A 25,278-nucleotide genomic window follows, 5' to 3' on the forward strand; every position below is an offset into this window, starting at 1 on the left:
AAAAGGACCACATGGCCTCCTCCTGTTCCTATTTTCTTTGTTTTGAAGAGGATTTTTGTTGTATAAATCAGCTGAAACCGAGTCATAAAACATTCAAAAGCTACCCTCTGGTGTCTGCTTTAGCTGCAATGTTGGCATCACAGACTAATATCCATATTCCACCAACATGGATATGAGTCGTACTCCCTGAACAGGCGTGACCTGCTGAGGTGGCAATTTTAGCAGTGAAAATATCGAAGATTTCAAGTGATGGATCTGTACCACATGATGACTGCCCCAAATCAAGCTCAAATACGTGGGAAAAAAATAGTTTGTTATTAAACACTGTGCCATTGCTTTAGGAGGCAATACTTTGAGCCTGCAGATGTTTTGATACAGGCTTTAAACTGCAATTTTACACTCTCCATTTTTGTTGTCTGAGCATCAAACATGCCAAAGGTGGCCCAGAAATATCACAGGAAATTTTCCTGGATCCTCAACAATCTCCAAAGGAGAGAACAGAGTGTAAAGATGCACAAAGCAAACAAGAGCCAGTCATACTTTGTATGCACACAGCACAACATGCAGCAAAATGTAAACCGACACTGCGATTCATTGCTGCGCTCTATCACACTGGTCAGGAAGGTTCACTGTGTGGGCTTCAAACTGTTGGCAGATCCCCATCAGACTGAAGGGCACACCACTATTTGTCTCGCAGCCACGAATGGATAAACCCGAACCCAACTACTCCTCAGCAGACAACTACATCAGGACCAGCCTTCAAAATATCACCGCAAACCTTCCTGTTCCAGGCTTGTCGCATTAGGGATGCTCGACAGGTAACAACCATGGACAGCAGCAAGCATGCTGTCGGTTCCCATTCTGATGTAGGAGGAATGTGAATGCATACCACACAAAGCCTCACTAATAGCCCTGTCGACATACAGCACCGTTTAAGACTCAGAAGATTATGTTGAGTTGCAGGCAGCATTCTACTTAAAAAAAGTGAGGTGATTAGGTAAACATTCACCAGAGTGCATTCTCCAGTACATTGCTGCAGATGAGCTGTTTATCCATTTCTGTTAGCCCTCTAGCTCTATCCTCCTTAATCCTGGTGACTGCATAGATCAGTGTGTGCACAATGAACCTACCCTGGCTCTAATCCTTAGTTACTCTCATCCTAGTTCAACATTTGCTCCACAAACTCAAATGTAGTCAACTCACTGGAGGATTACAATGTCAGCACAGACTGTGGTGTCTCTGTGTGGCCTTTTGCAGATATTTTAAAAGGTCTCCTTCGTGGTTTGAAGGAATGTTGAAAGTCTACCCTGTTACATATCAATTTTTGTGATTGATTACGCTCTCTGTTCCAGCTAGGCCTTCAGTAAAGTGTTCTGGTGGGTCCACAAGATTCACACAATGCCTGTTTGAAGTTTGAGAATTATTTCAATAGCATTGTTGCAGGATTAGTTCTTCCAGATTTCATTGTGTTTGGCCTGGGCAGCATAAACATCTCAGTAAAGTACCAGGGCAGCTGACCTGCTCTTTAGGAACGTCTTGGAATCTCCAGCAATTTAAGATTAATCTCCTGGTCATTGCTTGGAACAGCGTAGGGCAAAAGTCATGGGTAGGCGTTTGTTTGGATCTTTTTAATGTTAATTATTTTTAAAGTAATCGGAAGTTTGGAGGAGCCAAATAGAATGCACTGGCCCAGAGAAACAGTGTACTGTAAACATGGATGTGTCTAGGTGAATGCTGAAGAGTGGGAGGACCTTGTGAGCACTAGGAGTGAAGAGAGAGAAAGACAGGAAGCGATTGCAAGCGGAGTCTGCACCCCTGAGTACTGGGATTTTTGGCCTGTTCCAGGTCACAATTTAAGTCTGCCAAATAATCAACAAAAGCAAAACAGCTGGACATACAAAGATCCTCAAATGTAGGCAATGGAGGAAAATGAAGTTACTCTAAAAAATCCATGGCTATTAAAGGTAACTGTACATTGGCAGGAATCAACGGAAACAACCCTACTCTCAATCACCTGGCTTTGGCCTTAAGCCACAGGTTCCCACTGCCAGCTCACAGCACTTGAAGTTGATGTCACTCTGATGGAACTGGTTAGAGTCAGGCCCCTCTGGGTTGGAATTTGCGTCAGACTGTGTCTGTATTTGTGTGTGTGTGTGAGAGTGTGTGCGTGCGTGTGGGTGAGTGTGAGCGAATGTGTGAGTGCGTGTGTGTGTGTGTGAGCGAGTGTGTGTGTGCACACGCGAGTGTGTGCGTGTGTGTGTGAGCGCGAGAGTGTGTGCGTGTGTGTGTGTGAGCGAGAGAGTGTGTGTGCATGTGAAAGTGTGTGTGCGAAGGAGGAAGGGGGAACATCCATAAAGCAACACAAGGCCGCATCAGGACGCTTTCTCAATGATCCATCCACACGCAAACACACACACACATGAAGTCTGACATGGTTCCACCGATTTCTTGTGTATCCCCTCGTCGTGGCAGCCATGATTTGGTGGGAGCAGTGTCACTGCTGTGTCAGAAAGTTCTCTGTTCAGGTCGAGCCAAATAGAACCTGAACCAGAACACTTCCCGGGCTCCAACATTCTGGTGCGGCACGACGGAGTGCTCCACTATCATGAACGTGCAATTTGAAACAGAATGCAAAATCGAGCTCTCAGCTCGCAGACAGGATGCTAAAACATCTGCCCCAGCAGGCAAAAACAACAGGCGGAACTATTCTGAAGAAAAGCAGTGACACTGTCCCCGGTGTTCACCCCAAATGACCAACATCACCAAAACAAAAGAGCAAACTACTGTTGGAAGTCTGAGACATAATGCTAGAAAAACACAGCAGGTTTTGACCATCTGGTCACAGTAATATTGTTATAATAAAAGCAAGAGCCGCAGACGTTGGAGATCTGAAACACAGACAGAAAATACTGGAGAAAACAGCAGCATCTGTGGAGAGAGAAAGCAGAGTTAATGTTTCGGGTCCAGTGACACTCTGCTGAGTTTCTCCAGCAGTTTCTGTTTGTGTTACAGTAATATTGCCACTTGTGGGAGCATGCGGTGCCCATGCTGCCTGCCAAGCATCCTCCACTGAAATGGTGACTGTATTTCAAACACCCTTTATTGGTGTAAAGCACTTTGGAACACAGTGAAGTTTTGAAAGGCACCAAGTAAATGTACATCTTTCATCAAGCACACTGCTGTCCTTGCCAGCTGTAAAAATGCCCTTCTCTTCCCCAGGCAAACTTATTTCAAAATGCCCAGCCTCATCTGCAACTCCTGCCAATTTAACCCTCCGCAATCTCATCCACACTCAGTCCCAACTCCTCCTCCCTTGCCTCTGCTTCATTCTCACCCTCCACACCATTGCAACTTCATTCTCTCAAAAAATCTTTGAAACCTATTTGTAATGAGACTTGGAGGAGGTCCCCCTCCTCCGAGGGTTCCTTCGTACCTGTTTGCTGTTCACCCCACCCCATCATCCCGGGTCTCTGTAATGTACTTTGAGAGGGAATGTTAAAGACCCACACAAGTTTGGTGCAGATCTGCACTCCCTTCTTTTGATTCCACACAGGTCATCACCCTAAGTATCTCTTGTTCTATTGAAAAGGATCTGCAGCTGAGAGAGTGAGGTACAAGCAACAAAATATATCTCTTCAAGTCAGAAAAAGAGATCTCATCACTCATCAACAGGCCTTCTGCACACTGTTGAGGAGACCAAGTCAAGCTGGGAGACATCGTTAACCAACACACTAATACGGTCAAATGAATTTTCTTTCTGCAACGTGTTTTGTGCTGCTCCTGAGAACACAGACTGAGATAAAAACACCAGCCGCAGGTGGACCATCAACTCGCTCAGAGAGACTCTTTGGTCTGCCTGCAGTTTGAGGGCCTTCCAGTGCAAATAGTAGTCCTCAGTACACAGTGCTGTTGACTGGCATTTTCTAACATCCAGGCCAACGTGCTGAGGGAAGTCGTAGAGCTTGGGGCAGCCACCATAAAGACGCAGTGGGGAAAGACCACTATCGAAGGCCTTTCATGAAGAGTACATCGATAGTGAGGAACTCAAATAAAAATTCCTTTGGCTACATGTTCAACATGTAATGAGCATGGTCTGTGCTCACTGTAAATGTAAATATAATGCAACATACAGTTTTATAGTGGAAAATCCATTCGCACCCTCTGTCAAGTTAACTTTGAACAGTCATGTAATGTGCTTTCATAACTGTTATGAATAAACCATATTTTTGGAAAACAAAACAGCAGATTCTATTCAGTGTGAAATACAAAAGGACTTTGAAATAGAGCATAAGAAAATTTTATTTCAATATATTCTGCTGTTTCTGACAGTGCTCAGGGCAGTTGTCTGAGTCAGGAAGGCATAGCTTGTTCAGGAAACAGGAGGGGATTACAAGATTTCTCTCTGATAACCTGATAAGACAGGAGTGAAGTTGAGGGAAAAATAAAATTCTTGTCAATAATGATGCAGTTAAAATCTACAAAAATGGAATAGAAATCATTTCTCTTTCTACCATTGCCTGTCACACTTTTAATTGTTCAAAACCCCAGGCCTGTGTGACAGTATGGGGACCAGCAGACATGCAAACATGAAATTTTCAGCCGCACTATTCATGCAGCGGAAAATGAGGGCTGCTTGTCTCTATCGCATGCCTTGTCGATTATTCCGCATTTATTCACCATCAGTTGAATGTACTGCTCCCCAGTGAAAGGAAGCGGACACAGACCCTATTAAAGCTTGTAAAGCTGGGGTGATTACTTATCCCTGTAGGGAATCAGAGGCTGCTCCTGTGCAGCACTCCAAAACTGATTAGAGATTAAGCAATACTTTTGTCTGCTCTTGTCTGCATGTACCATCACATACCCTTCCTCATCCCTCAAGAGTGTCGCAAAGGGCTGAGATGCACTTATTAGGGTCTTCTCCCAATTGCAGAAGGCAAGGGGTCACAATGAAGAGTCAGGCCAGGTCAATTAATTTCAGTTGGAAATGTTATTACAAGTCAAAATTTATTGTCATCAGATAGCATTACCACTGACAAGGGGAACAGGAGGTCACACCCCCACTTGAATAAGTGGATAATTTAGAGACATCTGGAGACAGAATGAAAGAAAGATTATTAATGCAGAAATTTGAAAGCCACAGTCTCAGCCACGAATCCATCAGCACGCTCACTTATATTCAGGAAATCAGCAGAGATAGAGACCGAAGGCTGGTGTGTTAACAGCTCGGCACGTCTCCAAACTGACAATGCCCCCTGGCATCCATTGGCCGCAGGCATTCAGCCGTGGCTCGGGAAGCTTTTGGGAACACACCGCAGCATCGCTGAGGCGAATGAGACACCAGCTGGGTTCCACATTCAGACGGACCTACAAAGTCACCGCATTGCTGGACAGCAAGGAATACTAAGGACTGCCCTCTTAACTCCGGGCCTTGCATGAAAAGCGCAGGCCTTTCGAAAAGAAACACATACGCGCACACACACATATACACTCACACACACGCACGCGCACACACATATACACTCTCACACTCACGTACACACACATGCACACAGACACACACACACGCACGCACACACACATATACACTCTCACACTCACGTACACACACATGCACACAGACACACACACACACACACGCACACACACATATACACACTCACATACACACACGTGCACACAGACACACACACACCCCTTCAGAGTCTTGTAGCAACTCGAGACAAGTGGGCTAGTGTCAACCAAGCAGAACAAATGGATGCGCCCAGCCACCTTTCTTGTGTTAAATCAGTCTATTTCAAACTTTCTCCTAGTCACCAGCTCTCTGTGTTTTTTCAAAAGTAAGTCACGAAACGGCATCAGGAACACCAATGCCGAACACCAGATTCCACTAAATGAGACAGTTTACTTCAGGGGATGATGTTTGGTGTAGGAACTACAAGAATGGCCCTGCATGGGCAGAGGCACAGTCAAGGTGAGGTCAGGTCCTGTGACATATGAAGTCCCGGTCAGTGCGACAGTCCTGAACAGGCACATGAACCAGATGAAAGCTGCAATCTCACAAAAAGTGCAGGAACAGATTGGGCCCGGCTCCCTAGAAAGCCTTTGCAACTGCTTGGGAACTAGTGGGCTCTCCCTCTCCATCAAACGTTGAAGATAACCTCGGAGTCTGAGATGGACAAGGCTGCTTCGACAAATTTGCCGCCTAAAGAGGAAAATGAATTTCTTCCGATATGCTCTGGGTACTAGGGGCAAGCAATTGTGTGCTACCCACCCCAGTGCCAGAAGCAGAGTTAAAGGAACCTGACCCAGTGCTACAACACCCCCAGGAAGGGTTACAACAAAAAATGCCAATGACCTCGGACTCAAAGGGGGAGGGATGTAGTGATTGTGGCAAGGTCAGGCTGGTGGGCCTCATAGTATATGTGAGTTTCCTGATTGGGGTTATTAATCTGCTCCGATCAGGGAGACCTGGCTGACAGATAAGAACAGGAGTGTCAGAGATTCTGTTCACTCCAAAAGCTGGCTCTGACAGAGCTAGATCTGTGTCAAGGACTCTCCACGTGTAAGTAAGGAGTGGCTTGGTGATAGGATACAGGCCTATGAGTTCACTTACTCAAGTCAGGCCTAATGGGAATCTTTTGCTGTCTTGAGTCCGCATACTGCCAGTGACTACAATGGCTCACCGGCCCACATCCTGTAGGAAATGTTAACCGTTTGGCCGAGACCTAGCTTTGTTTTGGGGTTTTGCTGTGGGATGACCTGGAGGCCCCCTGTTCAGGATAACATCCCGAGTGAGGATATGCAATAATCTTCACTCGTGGTGCCTCCCAAGCTCAGTCAGCCCAGCGAGGTGTCCACTCCCATCGACATAGCCTGTAACTCACATGCTCCACTTATCACATCTTCCAACAACAAAGCCAGTTGTAGTGTCTGTTTAAGGTCCAGTCTGGCTTCATCTTGTATGTGTTTTTGCACAGTTACAGCATTGATCCTACTGTCATCTCCACTGAAATAACTCCGCAGAGGTCAGTATCCCATCACCAGGTCAACCTTCATTTATACATGATCCAGCTCCGTCAGAGCCAGCTCTCAGAGTGAACAGTACTTCTGACACCCCTGTTTATATGTCAGACAGGACTCCCTGATTGGACCAGACTAACAGCCCCAAACAGGGAACTCATATTATCGGAGGTCCACCAGGCTGAACTTGTTACAATCACTAAAGTGAGCAGTTGAGCTCTGCAGGAATAACAGTAGCTCTCCCTGTGTTTACTTAACATAAAGAGTCAAAGTGCTCTCTCTCTCTCCTTAACACTCACAATTGTTGCTTTTACACAAGTGCCGTCAAGCCCTGGTAATGTAACCTCCATTTTGCCACAGTGAAATCTGACCTTAAGAGCAAGATAACATTATCACTGATTGTTAAGTAATACCATTATTAGGTTAAGCCACAACTTGGCACCAACACACGTTAAACCAATTACAACTGTAGTACCCTGTTGCAAGGGCTGTCTGACTGAGACACTGGTTTCTTTTTTAAGCACCATTGTTGATTTGAATGTTCTGGCAGACAAAAGCCTGGTCTTGGTTTGACTCTTCAGCGCCCTTGTACAGCATTAACTCACTGAGCTGTGGTGTTTTTTCTACTGCTCCTATGATTCATATTGAAGGCACTATTTCCACTGGTAAAGGGCTTCTGTGCACACCAGCCAATGGCCACCCCTAGCCTGGGAGTCCAGGTGTTGGTGGGATTGGAATGTTTCAGACTTGGAAAAGGGGAAGAGGGAAGGTGGTTGGCAGGAAGGTGGATGGTAGTGTCACAGTAAATGGGTGGCAATGGCTTAGTGGCATTATCACTAGAATGTTATTCCAGAAACCCAGGTAATGTCCCGGGGTCCCGGGTTCGAATCCCACCACAGCGAATGGCGGAATTTGAATCCAATAAAAATCTGGGATTAAGAGTCTAACGATGACCGCGAAACCAGTGCCAATTGTCAGGAAAAACCCTCTCCTTGTTCACTAATCTCCACAAGGGAAGGAAACTTCCATCCTAACCTGGGACTGACCTACATGTGATGGAGGTTTAATGTGGCTGACTCTCAACACCTCCTACTGGGCAATGAGGGGTGGGCAATAAATATTGGCCTGGCCAATGATGTCTACATCCCATGAATAAATTAAGAAAATCCAACACAATCCTGGACTCCAACCAGGAACATGCTTTCCACCAGACGGTGACAGATCCAAATTGGGATTATAATCTCATCTCTCTCCAGGCCTACAATTACATTCATAACCATGACTCTATCTCTGCATTAACCATCTCGGGACATTCTACAGCACTTGACAGCCAATCCATTTTGCAGGTATCTAATGTGCACTCAGCAATATGATCACAACCGGACCAGTATCAATGATGCCGATCGGCAGGGGGGGGGGGGGGGGAGCTAACTTGGCTATGATACCACAAAGAACCCTCTTTCATCTTAATGCAAATTACATCAGCCTGGTCACAGACTGGGGACCTCAAGGCTGACCACCACGACAACATGAAAATTACAGCCAAGGAAGAAAAGAGTTCCACTGTCTCTTGCCTCAAGTCTATCAAACATGAAAATACAAAGAGATACAATAGTCTGTAAAACTGTGAAAGTTTTGTATTACAATTTAATTATATGTGACCACAGTGAGGGAAAACTTGTTGCAAAAATACAAGCTATAGAGGTTTCCTGGTGTGACGCTGGTCCAGGGTGAGATTGTGAGGCACAATGGAGTCAATCGCTATGTTCGAGATATGATTCTGTCTTCTTTGTATAGAATACATTTACAGTTTTGCATAATGTTCAGGCGAAACATTTTCCCTGCACTGAGCATGCATTAAGCAGGATGTGCCATCCAAGTCTGAGAGGCTGGGTTGAGGGGGGGAAGGAGGCGTGCTATGAGCACAGCCTGCAATTGCCCAGACATTGAGCTCTCCACAGTAGCTTCGTAAAACAATACTCCCCTTTCCCCACCCCACCCCCCCTGTCAAACAAAACTTTGCACTGGGAATCAATGTTAGTGCTGCTAAGTCAAAGATTGTTGATGGGACATCCAATCAAAAATTTGGGAAAAGCCAGGCAGTGGTTAGGATAAAGAATTCACCACGGCGTGAAGTTGTGAATGTCATAGGTGCACCTGGGATGGGCACACAAGGGAGAAGGGAATAGAAGTATTCACGGATAACATGAGAGGAAGAAGGGGAGGTGCATGTGGAGCAGAACTTCTGCCTCTGCCTCAGTTGTGGTCAGCACCGCAGGCAAACTTCCACATTCGGCTAACATACAAAAGATGGTCAGCATGAGCCTGAAGGGGTTGGGACGAATGGCCTGATTTTGTGCTGCACAATCTATGTAAAGCCCGCGGTGGGGCTGGAGAGGAGACGAGGGAGCAGGTTCCTCGAACTCCCTCCCAACAGAAACGCATGAAAAGGGCTAAACCCAGGCAGTCTGGAGGTCAGGTCTGTGGCTTGGGCCATGAATGCAAGTGAACAAAAATCAAAGCCTTTCAGAGCCAAAGGCCGGTCCAGCAAATTATTCACCCACTTAGAATGCTCTGCGCTATCTGATTTAAGCACCACTTTGTATTGAGGTATATTTCCATTGCTCCCCACCACCATATGGTCCTTTGTACAGTTGCTGCTAGTTGGTGGGTACCCAGGCAGTCAGTTCAGTGGGCTAGTTTACCACAAGGGTGACAGGCCATCTGTCAATGCCACATCCTTCCCTATACCTGTATCCACATGAATCTTAAACTCTTTAACATTCTTCACATGACATGCAGAAACCGAAACCTTTATTAATTAGTGACTGATACCATTAGTCTGAGAGAGGCTAACGAACTCATGCTTTACAGAATCTCCTAAATGTAAATTTCAAACATGGCCTGCACAATATAAACTAATAATAACAATCTGTATCTTTAACAGACAAAAAACTTTTCTGACTTTCTCACCAACTCTTCTCGTGACAAAGTATTAGAAGGCAACTTTCTGTATGAATTTACAGACGATACGATCTCCTGATGATAATTTCACTTACCCGTCAGTTCCGAAAGGTCAGGAATTACTCATCAGTTTGATTTTCATCTGTGAAACTGACCTGAAATTGACCTTGTGGCTGACTCAATTGCATCAGTTTTTTTTTACAAAAAGTGAGCTTAAAATTGCCCTTTCAGGCAAGCTGCCCAGAATGGCTAAAATGTGGAACTTGCTACTACATGGAGCTGAAACAAACAGCACAGTTACATTTAAAGGGAAGCTGGATAGTCGTGTGGGGTGGGGTAGGGTAGGAGGGAATGGGAGTGGAAACACCGATCATTGCAATAAATTAGGATAGGAGGAAACACATTTGTACCTCAAGGATCAGTTGGCCAAGGTGGCCTCTTTCTATGCAATTCTATCTCATCCCCATTTCAATTTGTAAACTGCAGTAAAAAAAATCACTGTTCAGTTGTGTTGCTACTAGCTACCAGAACACATTCCCACTGTGATGGATACTGGAACTGATACTGGAAACTAAAGACATGAAATGATCAATCAGCAGTTTCCTTACTTCACTGCTTTGAACAGACGTCAGCAGTTCTCCAGTACCACATCTACAAAAGCTGGCAGTATTTTCATTCATTAAGCCAGACACCATTTGGCAATAGAAGGCACCACTGCCAAGCCCAATCTTGATGTCATTTGGTAGGTGCTCAGTCCAGTGGAAGGCTGCAGTAACTTTCAGGGTGTAACCCCTGCGTTGAGTGGAGGTGAAGCCATAAGAACACCACTTTTGCCCTGCTGGAGATCTGTGTTTCAAGCAGCACCTGGACTTTGTGTGAGTGCACTGTGCAATGCTTTGTGCAGCGTGGCCAATGCTCCCTGGGAAGAAAGGATTAACCCAGTTGAAGATGGCACAATGTTCACGTGGGAGGCTCTTCCCTTAATCTGCTTGCCCTTTGCACTGAAAGATCTCAGGGAATGATTAAACGACAGGCAGAGCAGCTGGCTATTCTCCTGAGATGATAGGGTCACCACACTCAGACTGTGCAGGGTCACAGTGTCTGCACCCTGTCTGACCTTGCTCAGACTGAATGCCTCGCCAGGGTTAACCCAGCTCCAACGGGTCAGTCAGCTGCTGATAAACACCCCCAGCCCCTCCACAACAGCCAACACCAAGGGAGGTGGGAGGTGGGGGGAGGGTAAAAAGAAAGGCAATGGTTGTTGACACAGCAACCTGTAATCGTGAAGGCACCAGGCAGCTTTTCACATACTGTTGCTGGGACAGCTTAGTTTTCTACAAAATCAGGCTTTTCAGACATGCACATCTGGAGCAGGCAGGACTTGAACCCAGACCTACAGCTCAGAGCTAGGACACTACTACTAAGCCCTTCACAGTGCCGACTTACGATTTTAAACAGACTAGCTTGAAAAACAAAAGAGCTCTCAAATTATTAGTTTCAGGCTCCGCTACGCAAATGCTTCCAACAGTTTCCAAATTAATTAAACAGTCCTTTGTGTTTTGCCATCCTAAAGCAGTCTGGTACCTGTTAATTAAGAAACCATAGAGGTGAAAAAGGTAGAAGTTTCTAGTGTCTTGTTCACCCTCGTTAGCGTGTCGAATATCATTACTCAAGTTAAACGTTAAAGTGACAAAATTCAGCTCCACTGGTTTCAGGGCTACAGAAGGTCAAGAAGCTGCTGAAAACGGTTGCTCAGCCACATCAAGAGCCGCCATGTTAGTGCCAATGCTGGCACAGTGGAGCTGTGCATTCACCAAGTTACGAAGTGGGACGATCACTCAGTGAGCAAGGGTGACACAATGGCAACATCATTTGATCTGTAATCCAGGGGCCCAGGCTAATGCTGTGGAGACATGGTTTAATGTGCAAGCCTCAACTGGATTGAGCCAATAAATCTACATTTAAAAGTTAGTATCAGTGATGGCGACAGTGAAATTGCCATCAATACCTGTCTGTGCCAGCTTGTACAGTGGGTGATGTCATACGTGGCTCTATAGCTACCATGTACCAACCAGGAGGTGTATCTGAATCGCAAAGGCCACATATCCCTTTGTGTACAGTTTGTATGTGCCCAAGCACAGGAGATGGTCTCAGTAAATACTAACTACACCAGCAGGATGTTCTGCACCAGTGAATCATTTGCACCACATCGGAGATACCTCCATGCACCAGAGGCTGGTTAGGTGCTGCCAAGAGTGACTCTCCACAACTGGCTCATGGCACCGTTCCTCCACCCTTCCACCCACAGCGAGCAGGGCAAAAGTGGTGTTCTTATGGCTTCACCTCCACTCAAGCTTGCAGTACAAGCCATGTGGCTAGGACCAGAGGCACTGTAGGCACTGGGGTGGAGACGACCCTTCAGCACTGGCCCCAGTCTGTCTCCAAATTCACGGTCAGCTCCCATACCCTCCACAGCCTGGCTCTCACAAGAGCACATCTCTTGCCACCAGGTGCTGAGGTGCGGTCCTCAGGAGGAAGTGGAGGTGGCAGCAGGTCAGCGGCTTGAGACACCCCCACGGTCCAGTCGACTGTGGGTGACTGATCAGAGCCCACTTCTCCGCAAGTCAGTGTTCACATGCAGCTGATTCACAATTCTGTACCTTTCCATTCTTCCACTGCGGCCCATGACATGGTCAAAATCCTGAAATACCACCAAACAAAACCCTTTCCATCACAGCTCTGTGGAACAACATGGATAAAAATAAATGGGCCTCAGTCACTGCCAACCCAAATGATTCACACCACCTTCTCTGCTGAGAGGCTCGGGCAGTACAGGAAGGTTTGTCCCCATTGGTTCCCTGCAACTGTCTTGTGTTGTCTGCAAACCTGTTTGGCCAGACAGAGGGAAGTGTGCCAGCTGGTGCACTCTAATATGATTGGGTTAAGTGCCTGTCATGCTTGAATCGTTGGAAGCTTTTGGAGGTTTGGAGACATAGCTGTGAGGTATGCAGCATTGATAGATATGAGAGAGTGAAGGGGAACCATCACATCGTCAAGCATAACTCTTGATCACACAGTGATAATGTGCATATGAGTGTGTATGTGATGGTATTGTGAGAGACGGAGATGTGGGTGTGTGTATGATGGGGTGTGTGTGACAAAGATGGTGTACATGTTTGTGTGCATAGGTATACTTGTGCATAGTATGTGTGTGCGTGAGAGAGAGAGAGATGGTGTGTGTGTGTGTGTGTGTGTGTGTGTGTGTGTGAGACAGAGATGGTATACATGTACGTTTGCACGTATGCATGTGTGTGAGAGAGAGAGATGGTGCGTGTGAGAGAGATGGTGTACATGTTTGTGTAAATGTATGTTTGTGCGTATGCATGCATGTGTGACAGACAAAAATGGTGCATGTGTGGGAGATAGTGTATGTGTGTGTATGTATGTAAGTGTGATGGCGTGTATGATAGTGTGGGTGTGTGATTGTGCGTACATGTGGTGATGGTATGCATACTACAATAGGTATCACTGAAAAACATATTCTCTAACCTGACCTTGACCACTTTTCTGAGGTCAATGAAAGATTTCCTGGCACTGTGGCTAGCTTCGTGGCTATCCTGGAATTGAACTCTTTGTAACCCACCACTGCTGACCTTCCCTGAGCAAAGTGTGGCTGGAGAGCCTACAAAGCAAGTTGCAGAAACTGGTTCTCATCGTGATGAAGCAGCTACTTTCACCGACAATTGGAAACGTGGCCACAAGGCTCTCAATTCATTGTATTTACATCCCCAAGTCACCTATGTGTTTTCTGCTCTCTCACCCTTCGGCTTCAGGTAAAAAGGTGCACCTGGGTGGCTTCAGGCCATTGACTTAGGTACCCTCAGGTAACAGTGTTTCAGTTTTTGCTATCCTTGTCCTAAATGAACTGCCAACCAAAACAAAATTAGAAAAGCTACCCACCAAAGCCTCAACTGATGTGCTTGCTAAGCTCGTGAGGACTCTAATAAATCTACTGCCGCACAGTGGCAGGGATCGAGGTTCAATTCCACCCTCATTTGACTGTGTATGTGGAGTTTGTCTGTGTGGGTTTCCTCCCACAGTCCAAAGATGTGCTAGTTAAATGGTTTCGTTATGGTAAATGGCCCATGGTGCCCAGAGAATGTGCAGGCGAGGTGGATTAGCCATGGGAAATGCAGTGTTCTGGGGACAGGGCAGGGCGGAGAGTCTGGGTGGGATGCTCTTAGGTGTGACTCGATGGGCCAAATAGCCTTTTTCCACATTGTGGGGATTCTATGAAGATTTTATGATGTATCTGGTTAGATCTAGCAGCCACACCTCTAGCAATTTTCATGCAGTTGCCATAAATCTGTGTGAAGAGTGCTGTAAGAAGTAGAACTGTCCAAACCTCACCAAACTACTCATGCTGCTTGACATTTGAACAGAAGGGGAATTTAGCATTCGTTTAAAAAAAAGACAAAAATCAAACATTCGTAATGGGTAAAAAAAATTGGGAATGTGCTTTAATAAACTATCCACCTCCAACTCTCTCTCCTCCACTGTTGTTTAATCATAATTAGTAAGTCTCTGTCTTTCAGTTTGACCAGATTTTATCTGGGTCCTATGACTGAGAGACGCCAGCTGACTGCCACCTACATATTTCCTGTCCTGCCCCACCCTAACCTGGCACTGGTGGATTTCACTACAAGTGAGGACTGGGATCCTGTGATCTTCCTGGTCTATATAGCTCTGCTACTCACTGATCTGAATGACAGAATTCTCTGCAGAATTCAGATTTGTTTCACGTTGGTGATTGAGTGCAAACATTGCCTGGCTCATTTCTGAAATCCCTCTTCAAACAACCTCTTTAGACCCAGCCAATTCCCTCTGACCCCGGGCCCAGGCAGAAAGAAACAAAATAATGATGCATTATCTCTTTGGGAGCCTGTTACGGCATTTCACAAGCTGGGCAGCTTGCACAAACATCATTTCAGATCTCCCACAGTCGCTAATCCTCTCGGGAAAAGAGCGTTGATAGCAATGAACCTTAAGTGATGCCTTTTGCCCTCCTGTGCACTGGAGGGTAAAACTCTTCCGCAGGCTCCCTCCCCCACTCTTTTTCCTGAATATGAAGAAACCTAGATCCATTTTGGCTGTCTTAACTATTTCCTATTTACAATTTTTTAAAAAAAGAAAATCCCCCTCTTATCCCCTAAATGCTGCTCAGTGCAACGATCTGTATAATCTGACAGGGTAGCGCAACAGAGTCACATTCAGTTCTTACGCCTCTGCCCATCAGTCTATTAACATTAATTTTTTATGCCATCTGGAATGTGCAGTTTTGCAAGTTACCAAAATAAAATGTCGAAACACCGAAAGCTCTAATGCAGCAGAGTCCGGATGAAAAGTTTTACAGCAGGAAGGGAGGGAGGGGTGGAAATGTGTGACACTGAGCATCACATCGTGTTAAACTTAACAGGATCCTACATCACGGAGTCAACGAGTTGAATGGTAATCTTCCATCAGATGAGGCTGAATGGTTTCCTAAAGGGATTATGTGATTCAGTACAGTCACACATCCCAACAGTGATGCTGTTCATTATCCTCTGAAATAAAGGCAATAACTAACTTGAGAAATTTCACCATTTGTAATAAAAAAAATACAAGCAGTCACCTTATCCATCTTTCTCCAGGACTGAGGGAAATCCGCTTCAGCAGAATCATTCATTTATGCCTCTCTAGAAAGAACTGACATTAGACCAGCTCCTTCACTCATAGTATTAACAAGGCACAACCTCAGGGTCAGGTGCAAAGGTCAAAGGTTTGCGACCTGCTTAGGGCTGGTGTTAGGAATTTGGTGTTAAAGCCTTTCTTGTGGGTACTATATAAAAAAATACAGAAGTGACACTACGTTACAGATCACACTCGTGTTAAATAGTGCATACATAATGAATTACATGGCCTTGCTCTACATCACAATACTAGATGCAGATGTGCAATTTTTAAACAGCTAGATAAAAAGAACAAAGGGAAGGGGATTATTTTAGAGAAAATAGCATTTTAATACTCAAGAGGAGGCAGCGACAGTCCCTTAACAATTCATTAAAGTGTTCAATCGCTCCAGCGGCACTTACTGAGATTCTGGAGCAGTGACGACCAGCTTTTCATCTCGATCATATTGTCTACGCTCTGACAAAGAGAAACCATCAGGGTCTGGTACTGGAGCCCTACATTACTCTTCCTGAGTCAGACTAACGCTGCCTGAAAAGCACGAGTCCCTTGCAGCTGCAGTCCTCGCTTCCCACAGAGCCTGATAACTTCACTCACACAACATTAGCTTTCTGACAGCCGAGACACTCTCTCCCTCTCTCTCGCTATGTGTACGTATGCTCTCTTTGGGGAGTCAGCAGCAACAGAAGCGTGCAGCTTTGCAGGGGTGGGGAGGAGATGACTGCAAGTTTCCTCAAAGCCAATCGCTTATGTTAGACACAGACTGAGATGATCACACTTAACGCCTCTGCTGGGCCAGTCCTGAATTATGGAAGCATTTATTTTAGCTCTTTTTTTCTCTTCTCCTCCTCCTCTTCTGTTACCCATGAACCAACTCGAACACCACCACCTTCCCCCGCCCCCCAAACTTCTCTCTTTCTCTCTCTCTCTCTCTCTTTGCACTTGATAAGAGGGTTGTCAAGCTGGCTGAGCTACCAGTGACCCCTGACCCAGAGCTGCTAATTAGGGCTCCACAAATGATGGCTCAGGCACCTCGCCTGAAGTTTGCAGAACCAAAGCATTTAATTGGCGCTTGTCATTTCTTCTCACAGCTCACACATTCCCAAGCATAAAAAAAAGAGTGCAGCTTTTTCCAAAAAAAATGGAGAAAATTGTACAAAAAACCCCCCTGCATTCACTGTCTCTACACTCTGCCAAATCCTACTGCATTCCTAACCTGCAAGCAAAAAAAATTCTCACAGCAGACTGACTCACACCTACAAAGTGAAGAGCTCCCCCAAAGCTACTGACATATTGCTGATAAACAAACCTACACGCTCAGGTGAAAGGCCACTATTTGAATAAATATAAGGATACAGTCTGCTGTTCTAACACTGCTGGCGTGCTTTTTAGATTCAATAAAATCCTGTGTATAATATGATCAATGTCTTCATGGTTGGGCATGTAGTACTGTGCTAAACTACTTAACACGCTGACAAAAGCTGATAGAATAATGTGTTTACTTGTGGGTTTTATGGAAGGAGTCAAGTCACCTGGTGATAAACTGAAGAGAAGTTATCATTTTACCACAGGAATGTTTCACTGATAACATTTAAAGCAACACACCATTAAAAATGAGAGCTTTTCTTTTATCTTTTCTCATTCTGCCAGAAGAAAAATGGCAAGTCCAGAGTCTGGTGGTGGAGGCCTAGTTTTATCAGCATAAATGAGACAGCGAGGGCTGTCCTGACCCCTGACTGTAATGAGGAGAAACAGAAGAGGACCTGTGTCATCCACACAGGTCAAAGGTTGTGAGGAGGCAGCCATTACTTTCTCACTATCAAATTCCTGGGAGTTCACATCCAGACGGGCAGCTGCTGTCAGGAGTGCTCACCATCTGGGATTCTTCCCTTTAAAATAAAGCATTTTCCGATAGTTTATATACAGTGAAGTATTCACTTCAGGATAAATCTGGATTAGGACTTTCTCCAGGTTAAATCACAATGTGATCCCCACATACTACCACGCAACACTTGTACTGTAGGTGAAACTGTTTGCAAACAAGATCCCTGAAAATCCTCGTTTACAGTCACAGTGAAAATACCTTTAAAAATCTGTTCCGACACTACACCAGCCTGGCCGTGTTAGGGTACTGTTATGCCCAGGTGCCCAAGGGTGGGGAATAAGTACAGCAAAACACACGTGCGCGCGCGCACACACACACACAAATACATGGTACTGACACATACTGGAACACGTACACACAGAAGTATGTACTCTAGAACACACACACTAACATACAAACACACAAAAAGGCTTAGTGCTGACACATACTGGAACATGCACACAAATATACAGAACTCAGAAGAATATACACACACTAATGGATACACACAAATACATATTAGAACACACACAATGCTAGAACATTAACAATCGCACAAATAAGTAAAGGAGCATACACACAAATATGTAAATCAACTCACACTAACACAGAGTTGGATACACGAACCCTACCATGCACCCATACAAATATGAAGACCACACTTGGATACATTATAATTACCGGATGCACACTAATGAACGAGCAAAGTTCTCACAAGACAGTATGTTGACCTTCATTTATTTTGTTTACATGATACCATGAAAGTCTCAATAAAGGAGGACTCTGGCAGCTGCACTTGTAGAGAGCGTGGGCCAGAGAACTGGGCTGCAATGCGGTGAGATTTCCCAGACCAGAGCTCAGGGTTAAAAATTACCCCTCGTATATCATTCGTCTGCTGACGTGCGTGTGTGTGCCCCTTTAAGGCTACAAAGTCTGACTGCTGTCAGGCTGACGCTGGGTGAGTTCATATCCCTATCAATTAAGAAGTTGCAGACATCCTGGCTCCTAGATTTTGTACTTTTGGAGAGATTCTTGCTTCACACTCAAGTTGCAGGCAATTCCAGAAGGAATCCTTATTGGAGCCATTTCAAAATATACAATGACCAATTCTTGGCCAAGTTTGGTTGTAAACTCTGTCATTTTAAGATGTTTAGTACATTAAAAACTTTAACACCACATCACCCAGTTGTGCAAAGAGATTGCAACCAAAAGTACAACAGAATGTATTGAGAAGGCTGTTTGAAAGAACCAATTCTTCCCTTCTGGTCCCACCCAGAAGCTGCTTTGCGAGCGACAGTTTAATGCACACAGTACAAACACCCTTGGATTCGGAATATCTTTTGTCCAGCACAGAATTCAAGCTGTAGAGGATATGCAGTCCTTATCAGGTTTGTGTCCGTTAAACATGCGTGTATACACATGTCAATATACATGTGTCCACACCTGCACTCAGGGAAGAACACCCAACATGAATGAACTGAAAGGAGACACATGGGTTTTCAAACTTGGGCAAAATTTCTTTTACGGTCGCACACAAAATTAGGATTAAGGACATGTGCAAGCATCTGTTTTTAACAAAAACACATAGGGGCAGAATTTCAAATGCCTCTCCCCCTCATACACAACAAATAAGATGAACTATGGCAAGATATGACATGTCTGACAGAGGCAATACAGTCTGTCAAACAAAACTGATAATGCCAGGTTCTTCCTTGGGCATTTTTACAGATAAAAATGGTCATCTTCCCACATTCGATCAGAAGTGGGGATGTTTGCTGATCATTTCACAACGTTCAGCACCAGTCGCAACTCTACAGATTCTGAAGCAGTCTATATCCAAATGCAGCAAGATCTTGGCAATATCCAGGTTTGGGCTGACAACTGACATGTAACATTCGCAACACACAAGTGCAAGACCATGACCACCTCTGACAGGACAGAAGGTACAATCTCCCCATAACATCAACATCACTGATTTCCCCACTATCAACATTCTGGGGGTTACCATTGACCAGAAACTCAGCAGGACCATCCATTTGAATGTTGTGGCTCAAAATGCAGATCAGAGACTAGGAATTCAGCAGTGTGTATCTCATGGGGTCAGACTCAATGTTGAGGATTTCCATATCAGCCCCCTCCCCACTCTTCACAGAGATAACACCCTCAAAAGATATCCAGAGATCCAATTCAGACCAATTATTCCCCACTCACTTTCAGTCTTTCATCCTGGTCCAGACAAAAAGAATGAAAGTTTTTTCTAATCAGTTCTTTTCCAATGTACGTGACAATTTAAGATTACGAACAGTTAGAAGATTGTGTGTGAAGGGTGTGCCAGCACCTGTTTTGTGTGTTTCCTTTGCTCCCACAGTTTGATAAAACTTCCGAGAAATTGATAATTCAAGATAACTCAAGACTCTGGCCTTTATCACATCAGCTTTTTTTAAAATCCTGTTTCTGCAATTTAACAAACTTTTTAACACACAAGTGCACATTCATTTGTCTTCTGTTCTCAATCATCAAAAATGGTAACACTTCGTTACTTGGGACATATTCAAATTCCTTCCACTGTGTCAACAGTAAGTTACCAATAATGCCATCAGTCAACCGGAGCACAAATGGGGATCAACTGTTGCAGAAATTAAAGACGGTTCCAGAGCTAAACAGGGAAGCAAACAGAAAACTGCAGCATCAAATGAAAGGTCAGCTACTTGAAATATCAGTTCTGTTTCTCTCTTCCCAGATGTTGCCAGACCTGCTGAGTATTTCCAGTACTTTCTGTTTTCACATTAAAGCCCCAGGCTCTGGCCAGGCCCAAACACACCACAATCTTATTTCTATCCTTCTTTCACACACACACACCCATAGCCAGACCATATTGAAGAACAGGGCCAACTATGAACTGCACCCTCACTACCTGAGGTGACTTGAGACCCATTTAGCTGAGTATGATAAGCACAGACAGGAGATCCTGACATTATAAAGGATGTGTGCCGACAACAACTTGCACTTATACACAGGGGGCCCCCAATTTATGAACATCTGACTGATGAACACTTATGCTTACAAATGCAATCCCATACAGGGATGTAATTTAAAAGATCCGACATACCAACATTTCCTGGACTTATGAATGGCTATTTTACATTGTCCTGCATTGCGCTCTGACTTGAGTACAAATTGACTTGTAAATGGAGTCAAGAACAGAATCCATTCTCAACTTGGGGATTACCTGTAGAGCCTTTAAATGCAATGACTTATCCAAGGCGCTTCACAGGGATGTTATATTGACAGTAAACAACGTATGGAGATGTCAAACAGACGACCAAAGATTTGGACAGAGAGGTTTTAAGAAGTATTTTAATGGAGGTAGTGAGGCTGAGACTTGTACAGATGGAATTCCAGAGCTTGAATCTAAGTAATGGGGGTGCTGGTTACCAGTGGTAGAGAAATTATAATTGGGAGTGCACTAAAGGCCAGAATTCGAGAAGTAACTGAGATGGTGACAAAGTGTTATTATCATTGGACTAGGAATCCAGAGAGATAGTCTAATGTTTTAGGGGCATGAGTGCAAATCTCACCATGACAACTGGTGAAATTAAAACTCCGTGAACAGAGTTAGCAGTTGAAAGCTAACCTCAGTAATAGTGACCATGACAACAATCATCAACCAGCATCAAAATCCATTTGGTTCATTGATGTCCTCGAGTGAAGAAAATCTACTGTCCTCACCCGATCTGGCCTACGTGTGATTCCTGACCCACAGTGATGTGGCCGATTCTTAACCACACTCTGAAATGGCCCCATGGGGTCACTCAGTTCAAAGAGAAACTCAGGATGGGCAACCAATTTTGGCCCTGCCGGTGGCACTCGAATCCCATGAAAGAATTAAAAAAAACATTCTTGAATGTTGCAGCATTGGTGGAGATGATGGATATAGGGAGGGGCGAGGCCAAAGGGGGATTTGAAAACAAGGATGAGAGTTTTAAAATCAAGACTTGCTTCACCAGAACACTGTATTCTCATGAATCACCTGTCCCAACATTCTAACTCCACTCCACATGCTCCCCCTGCCCTCTCGCTCTCCTAATTTCCCTCCCCTCCTCAATCCCATCCCACACCACATCTTCTCACTGAAGATACTGCTCCCCTTCAATTGAACTTCCTGTTAGAGGGAGTTCTTGACACAAATGCCTGATTCAGATTACAGCAGTCTACCCTATTTTGAGCATTCAGGACAAATTCACTTGTTCAGGCTTTTAAGTGTCAGTGATTCCTTTCTATTTTATTATAGTTATTTCCACTGTAATAACATGACATGAACAGGGCCACCTCCTACACATTCCAGTGCCTGCCTTTGCTGAGAGACAAGCCTGACACTAATTCCAACACTTAGCAACCAGTTGAAGGAAGGAATGTAAACTTCTTTACTCGCTGCTCTCTCCAGGGTCAGGAACCCTCAGTGACTCGGATCCATTATCATCTCACTATTCTTCAGATTACAGGGGCAGAGGAGGGCAAGTGCCACAGGAATGCTAAAGCATTCATGCCAAGCGGCAGAGCAATGTAACATCTTTTAAATGAGAGAGGTAAAGAAAGAATGTTCAACGTAGCTTTTCTGGCTTATTGAATTCAGTCACTGCCTTCTTTTTTCTGAATGAACTACAAGCAAAAAAGAGAGAAGGGGGGAATAAAGAGACACCAGTGAAAGAGGGCAAGGAAAGAAGGACAGAACACAGCACATTCACTGACAAAAAGATAAAACACCCGACATATTTAGCACAGTGGTACTCAGACACCATAGAAAATGGCACCCTTAAGCCAATGCACTTTAACACTTGGGTTTACACCTCATTACCGTAAATTTGTATCCAGCACCAGTGACAAACCTGTACCCAGTCACCCAGTATTTCATTCAGTCAAACGTGGGTCAAATGCACATCCCACACACAAACCAAGTTTGACAGAGCAAAAAAAGTTTGTTCTACCTTTTACACCAATATTAAAGATATTATTTCTGCAAGGGCCAGACCATCACAAGTTCAAAGCCTGATGTTGCATTTGGACAGAATTAGCTTACGAGGTTCACTTTGGAGATGGCACGTTTGGAGTGTCTCGAGGGAGTGTGGCTTGGGGAATGGGTGTTGCAAAACTGATCCATGCTCCTTCTCATACATGATTCCATGCTGGAAGTGAGGGTGCGGAGAATTCACCAAAGTAAGACCTGCTCATAACCAACATGCAAAGGAAAAGGGCGCGAGGAGATTGACCAAAAAAAATTTAAATAAGTGAACCTCTTTTCGCCCAAAAAATAATTGCGTCCAGATGTGCTTCAAGTCTTTAACATAATGAATAATGAACAAACGGTGAAGTAGGCAAGCTGTTTAACGTGGACAGCGAAGTACAAGCAGAAAATTCACAAACTTTGATCAAGATTAGAGATCTGGTAAACCTTGCCCTGTCATGAATATTTGGAAGAGGTTTCCAAACAATACAAATGATTCAGAGTTAATGTGGCTATCCAACAGGAACAGGATAATAAAATGTGGGGCTGGATGAACACAGCAGGCCAAGCAGCATCTCAGGAGCACAAAAGCTGACGTTTCGGGCCTAGACCCTTCTGAAGGGTCTAGGCCCGAAACGTCAGCTTTTGTGCTCCTGAGATGCTGCTTGGCCTGCTGTGTTCATCCAGCCCCACATTTTATTATCTTGGAATCTCCAGCATCTGCAGTTCCCATTATATCTCATCCAACAGGAACAACCTGGTTTTCATCTGTGCAGGAAGGTTCAGGATTGAGTAGGCTTCTTTCAGGAGATGGCTGAAGAGTTCTTTAAAACACAAATCCCCAACATAGCAACTAGGAACCAGGCTCAGGATCTGCCTTGGAGCTGCTTCCACCCCATCACCTTGTTGTGTTGGTCGTGTGGCGCAAGTAGGGGCACCATCCCTGATCTGGCAAAGTGGCAATTGCACAGGAGAAGCCGCACAGAGGAACATCTTCACAGCTTGTAGAAGAATCATCCATCAACTGAGCTCACTTGAAGGGCTGAATGGCTTTGGCCTTTCCTGCTAATGAATGCTATTGTGTTGACAGTAGCTTTCTACTCAAACAGATTGATTTTCACTTGCTAGCATCAGCAGACAAAGAAGAATGTACTGCTAAATCTATTAATTACAGCCACTGAGCGAATTTTCACAGTTCAAATAAACCTGGTACTAAAAAAGTCAGCCACCCACATCAGCAATTTATTGAAATCTTGGGGTGGCAGTGGGGGGGGGGAAGTGAAATTCACTAGGCCTGTCCTGAAGAACCACCCCGTCACCCAGATTATCCTCACTGCTAGAGTGGCTCTATCAGTGAACTGAATGTTCAGTGACAATACATGCAATTTCACCTCTCCAGTTAGAAACAGCCCTTGAATGTACCACACCTTTGGAATTTACAAAACATTCTTTTTTGACATGGGAATTTAAGACTCACAAGAGGTATGGTGCAAGTGACATAACTGTTTTGTCAAAATACTTCATTAAGTCATTGTGTTGAATACCTTGAAACAAAAACAGCTTCGTTGTGAAATTAACTTCGTTTATCGTATCATGACCACTGTGAGACACAAGAGATTCTACCAGAGCAATTGCAGCAGGGGTAGTTTGGTTTATTTTAACCAACAGTGTTGAACCATTCCCACTCAACGCATACAGATCCTGATCAAACTTTACTAACCCCTGTCCCATTATCAAGGAGCCAGGTTGGAGTTCAGCACTTTCAATTGGAAACAAAGCGATGACAGTGACAGCATCAAATTATACATGCACAATGTCAGGCAGGATGATTGTGCAGATATAATCACTTTAATTGCAAACCATCACAAACAATGGACATTGAAATTTTACCCTCGTCATTTTATTAATATCCAATTATTCTAAGTTGCCAATGGTCATTTTTCTGCAAGCTTGCTATTTACTTCAACAGCTGCCGCAACAATAAAAGGGCCCACTTGCGAAAAGGTTTTCATTAAACGGGGCTGATTTCATTCCCCCACCCCCAGTAAAAGGCTGCCTAATGAGGGCTGATTTAAACTGGGAGCTATGTGTCTTCCTTGAACATAAGCCTGTCATTAGTAACACACCAAACCGAAAGTGGCTGTTCCTAAACTGCAATTCAATAAAAGTGCTATTTGCCTATTTATCATCTTCAAGCCTTTTTATCACTGTGCAGATGGTGTCAACCTTTGGAACGCTCAGCATTGCATCTGCACAGGAGCTCAGCAAAGCTTGGTTCCACAGGATCAGTGTGTGTTTTAAGCACATTCTGCATGTCTGTGTAAATATATACACGCATACGCGCACGCGTACACACACAGAGGCAAAATGTATCATATCACTCAGCTACCCTGACTTTAAGTGTACATAATCAATTGATTTCCCACCTTTGATGTGATTCATCTGTTGCTCACCTCAACCAGTTTAATGTCAAGGAACAGTTTTTATCTTGGAATTACAAAGCATTATTTCAAAGTTCCTGCACACAGGGAAGAACATGTCACCTTCTCAGACTTGCCTCCGCCAGCTGTCTTGCTTGCTGGTCAAAGGAAACCCAAAATGGAGAGATGCCACATCTTTTCCTCTTTCTATAAAGTGTGAGACATGGCAGACCTGAGCCAGCCCCATTCAGGAGGTGCTCTGGTAAGTGCTGGGCCAGATG

At 44.6% G+C, this 25,278-nt stretch overlaps 1 protein-coding gene across 5 annotated transcripts in view; it reads right to left on the reverse strand.

Annotated features, from left to right (window-relative positions):
• The window catches only part of gse1b (Gse1 coiled-coil protein b), a 760,234-nt gene that overhangs the window by 212,939 nt on the left and 522,017 nt on the right, over positions 1 to 25,278 (reverse strand). Inside the window, exon 1 of one of the 5 annotated variants that reach the window (XM_048546475.2) lies at positions 16,116 to 16,365. The exons of the other annotated variants lie outside the window; for them this stretch is intronic. Within the exon in view, the coding sequence (XP_048402432.2) occupies positions 16,116 to 16,188 (73 nt within the window). The 5' untranslated portion in view covers positions 16,189 to 16,365. Of the gene's footprint in view, positions 1 to 16,115; positions 16,366 to 25,278 lie in introns of those variants that run through there. 5 annotated transcript variants of the gene reach the window in all.

This window comes from Stegostoma tigrinum, chromosome 16 (assembly GCF_030684315.1).
Source record: "Stegostoma tigrinum isolate sSteTig4 chromosome 16, sSteTig4.hap1, whole genome shotgun sequence".
Classification (NCBI taxonomy): domain Eukaryota; kingdom Metazoa; phylum Chordata; class Chondrichthyes; order Orectolobiformes; family Stegostomatidae; genus Stegostoma; species Stegostoma tigrinum.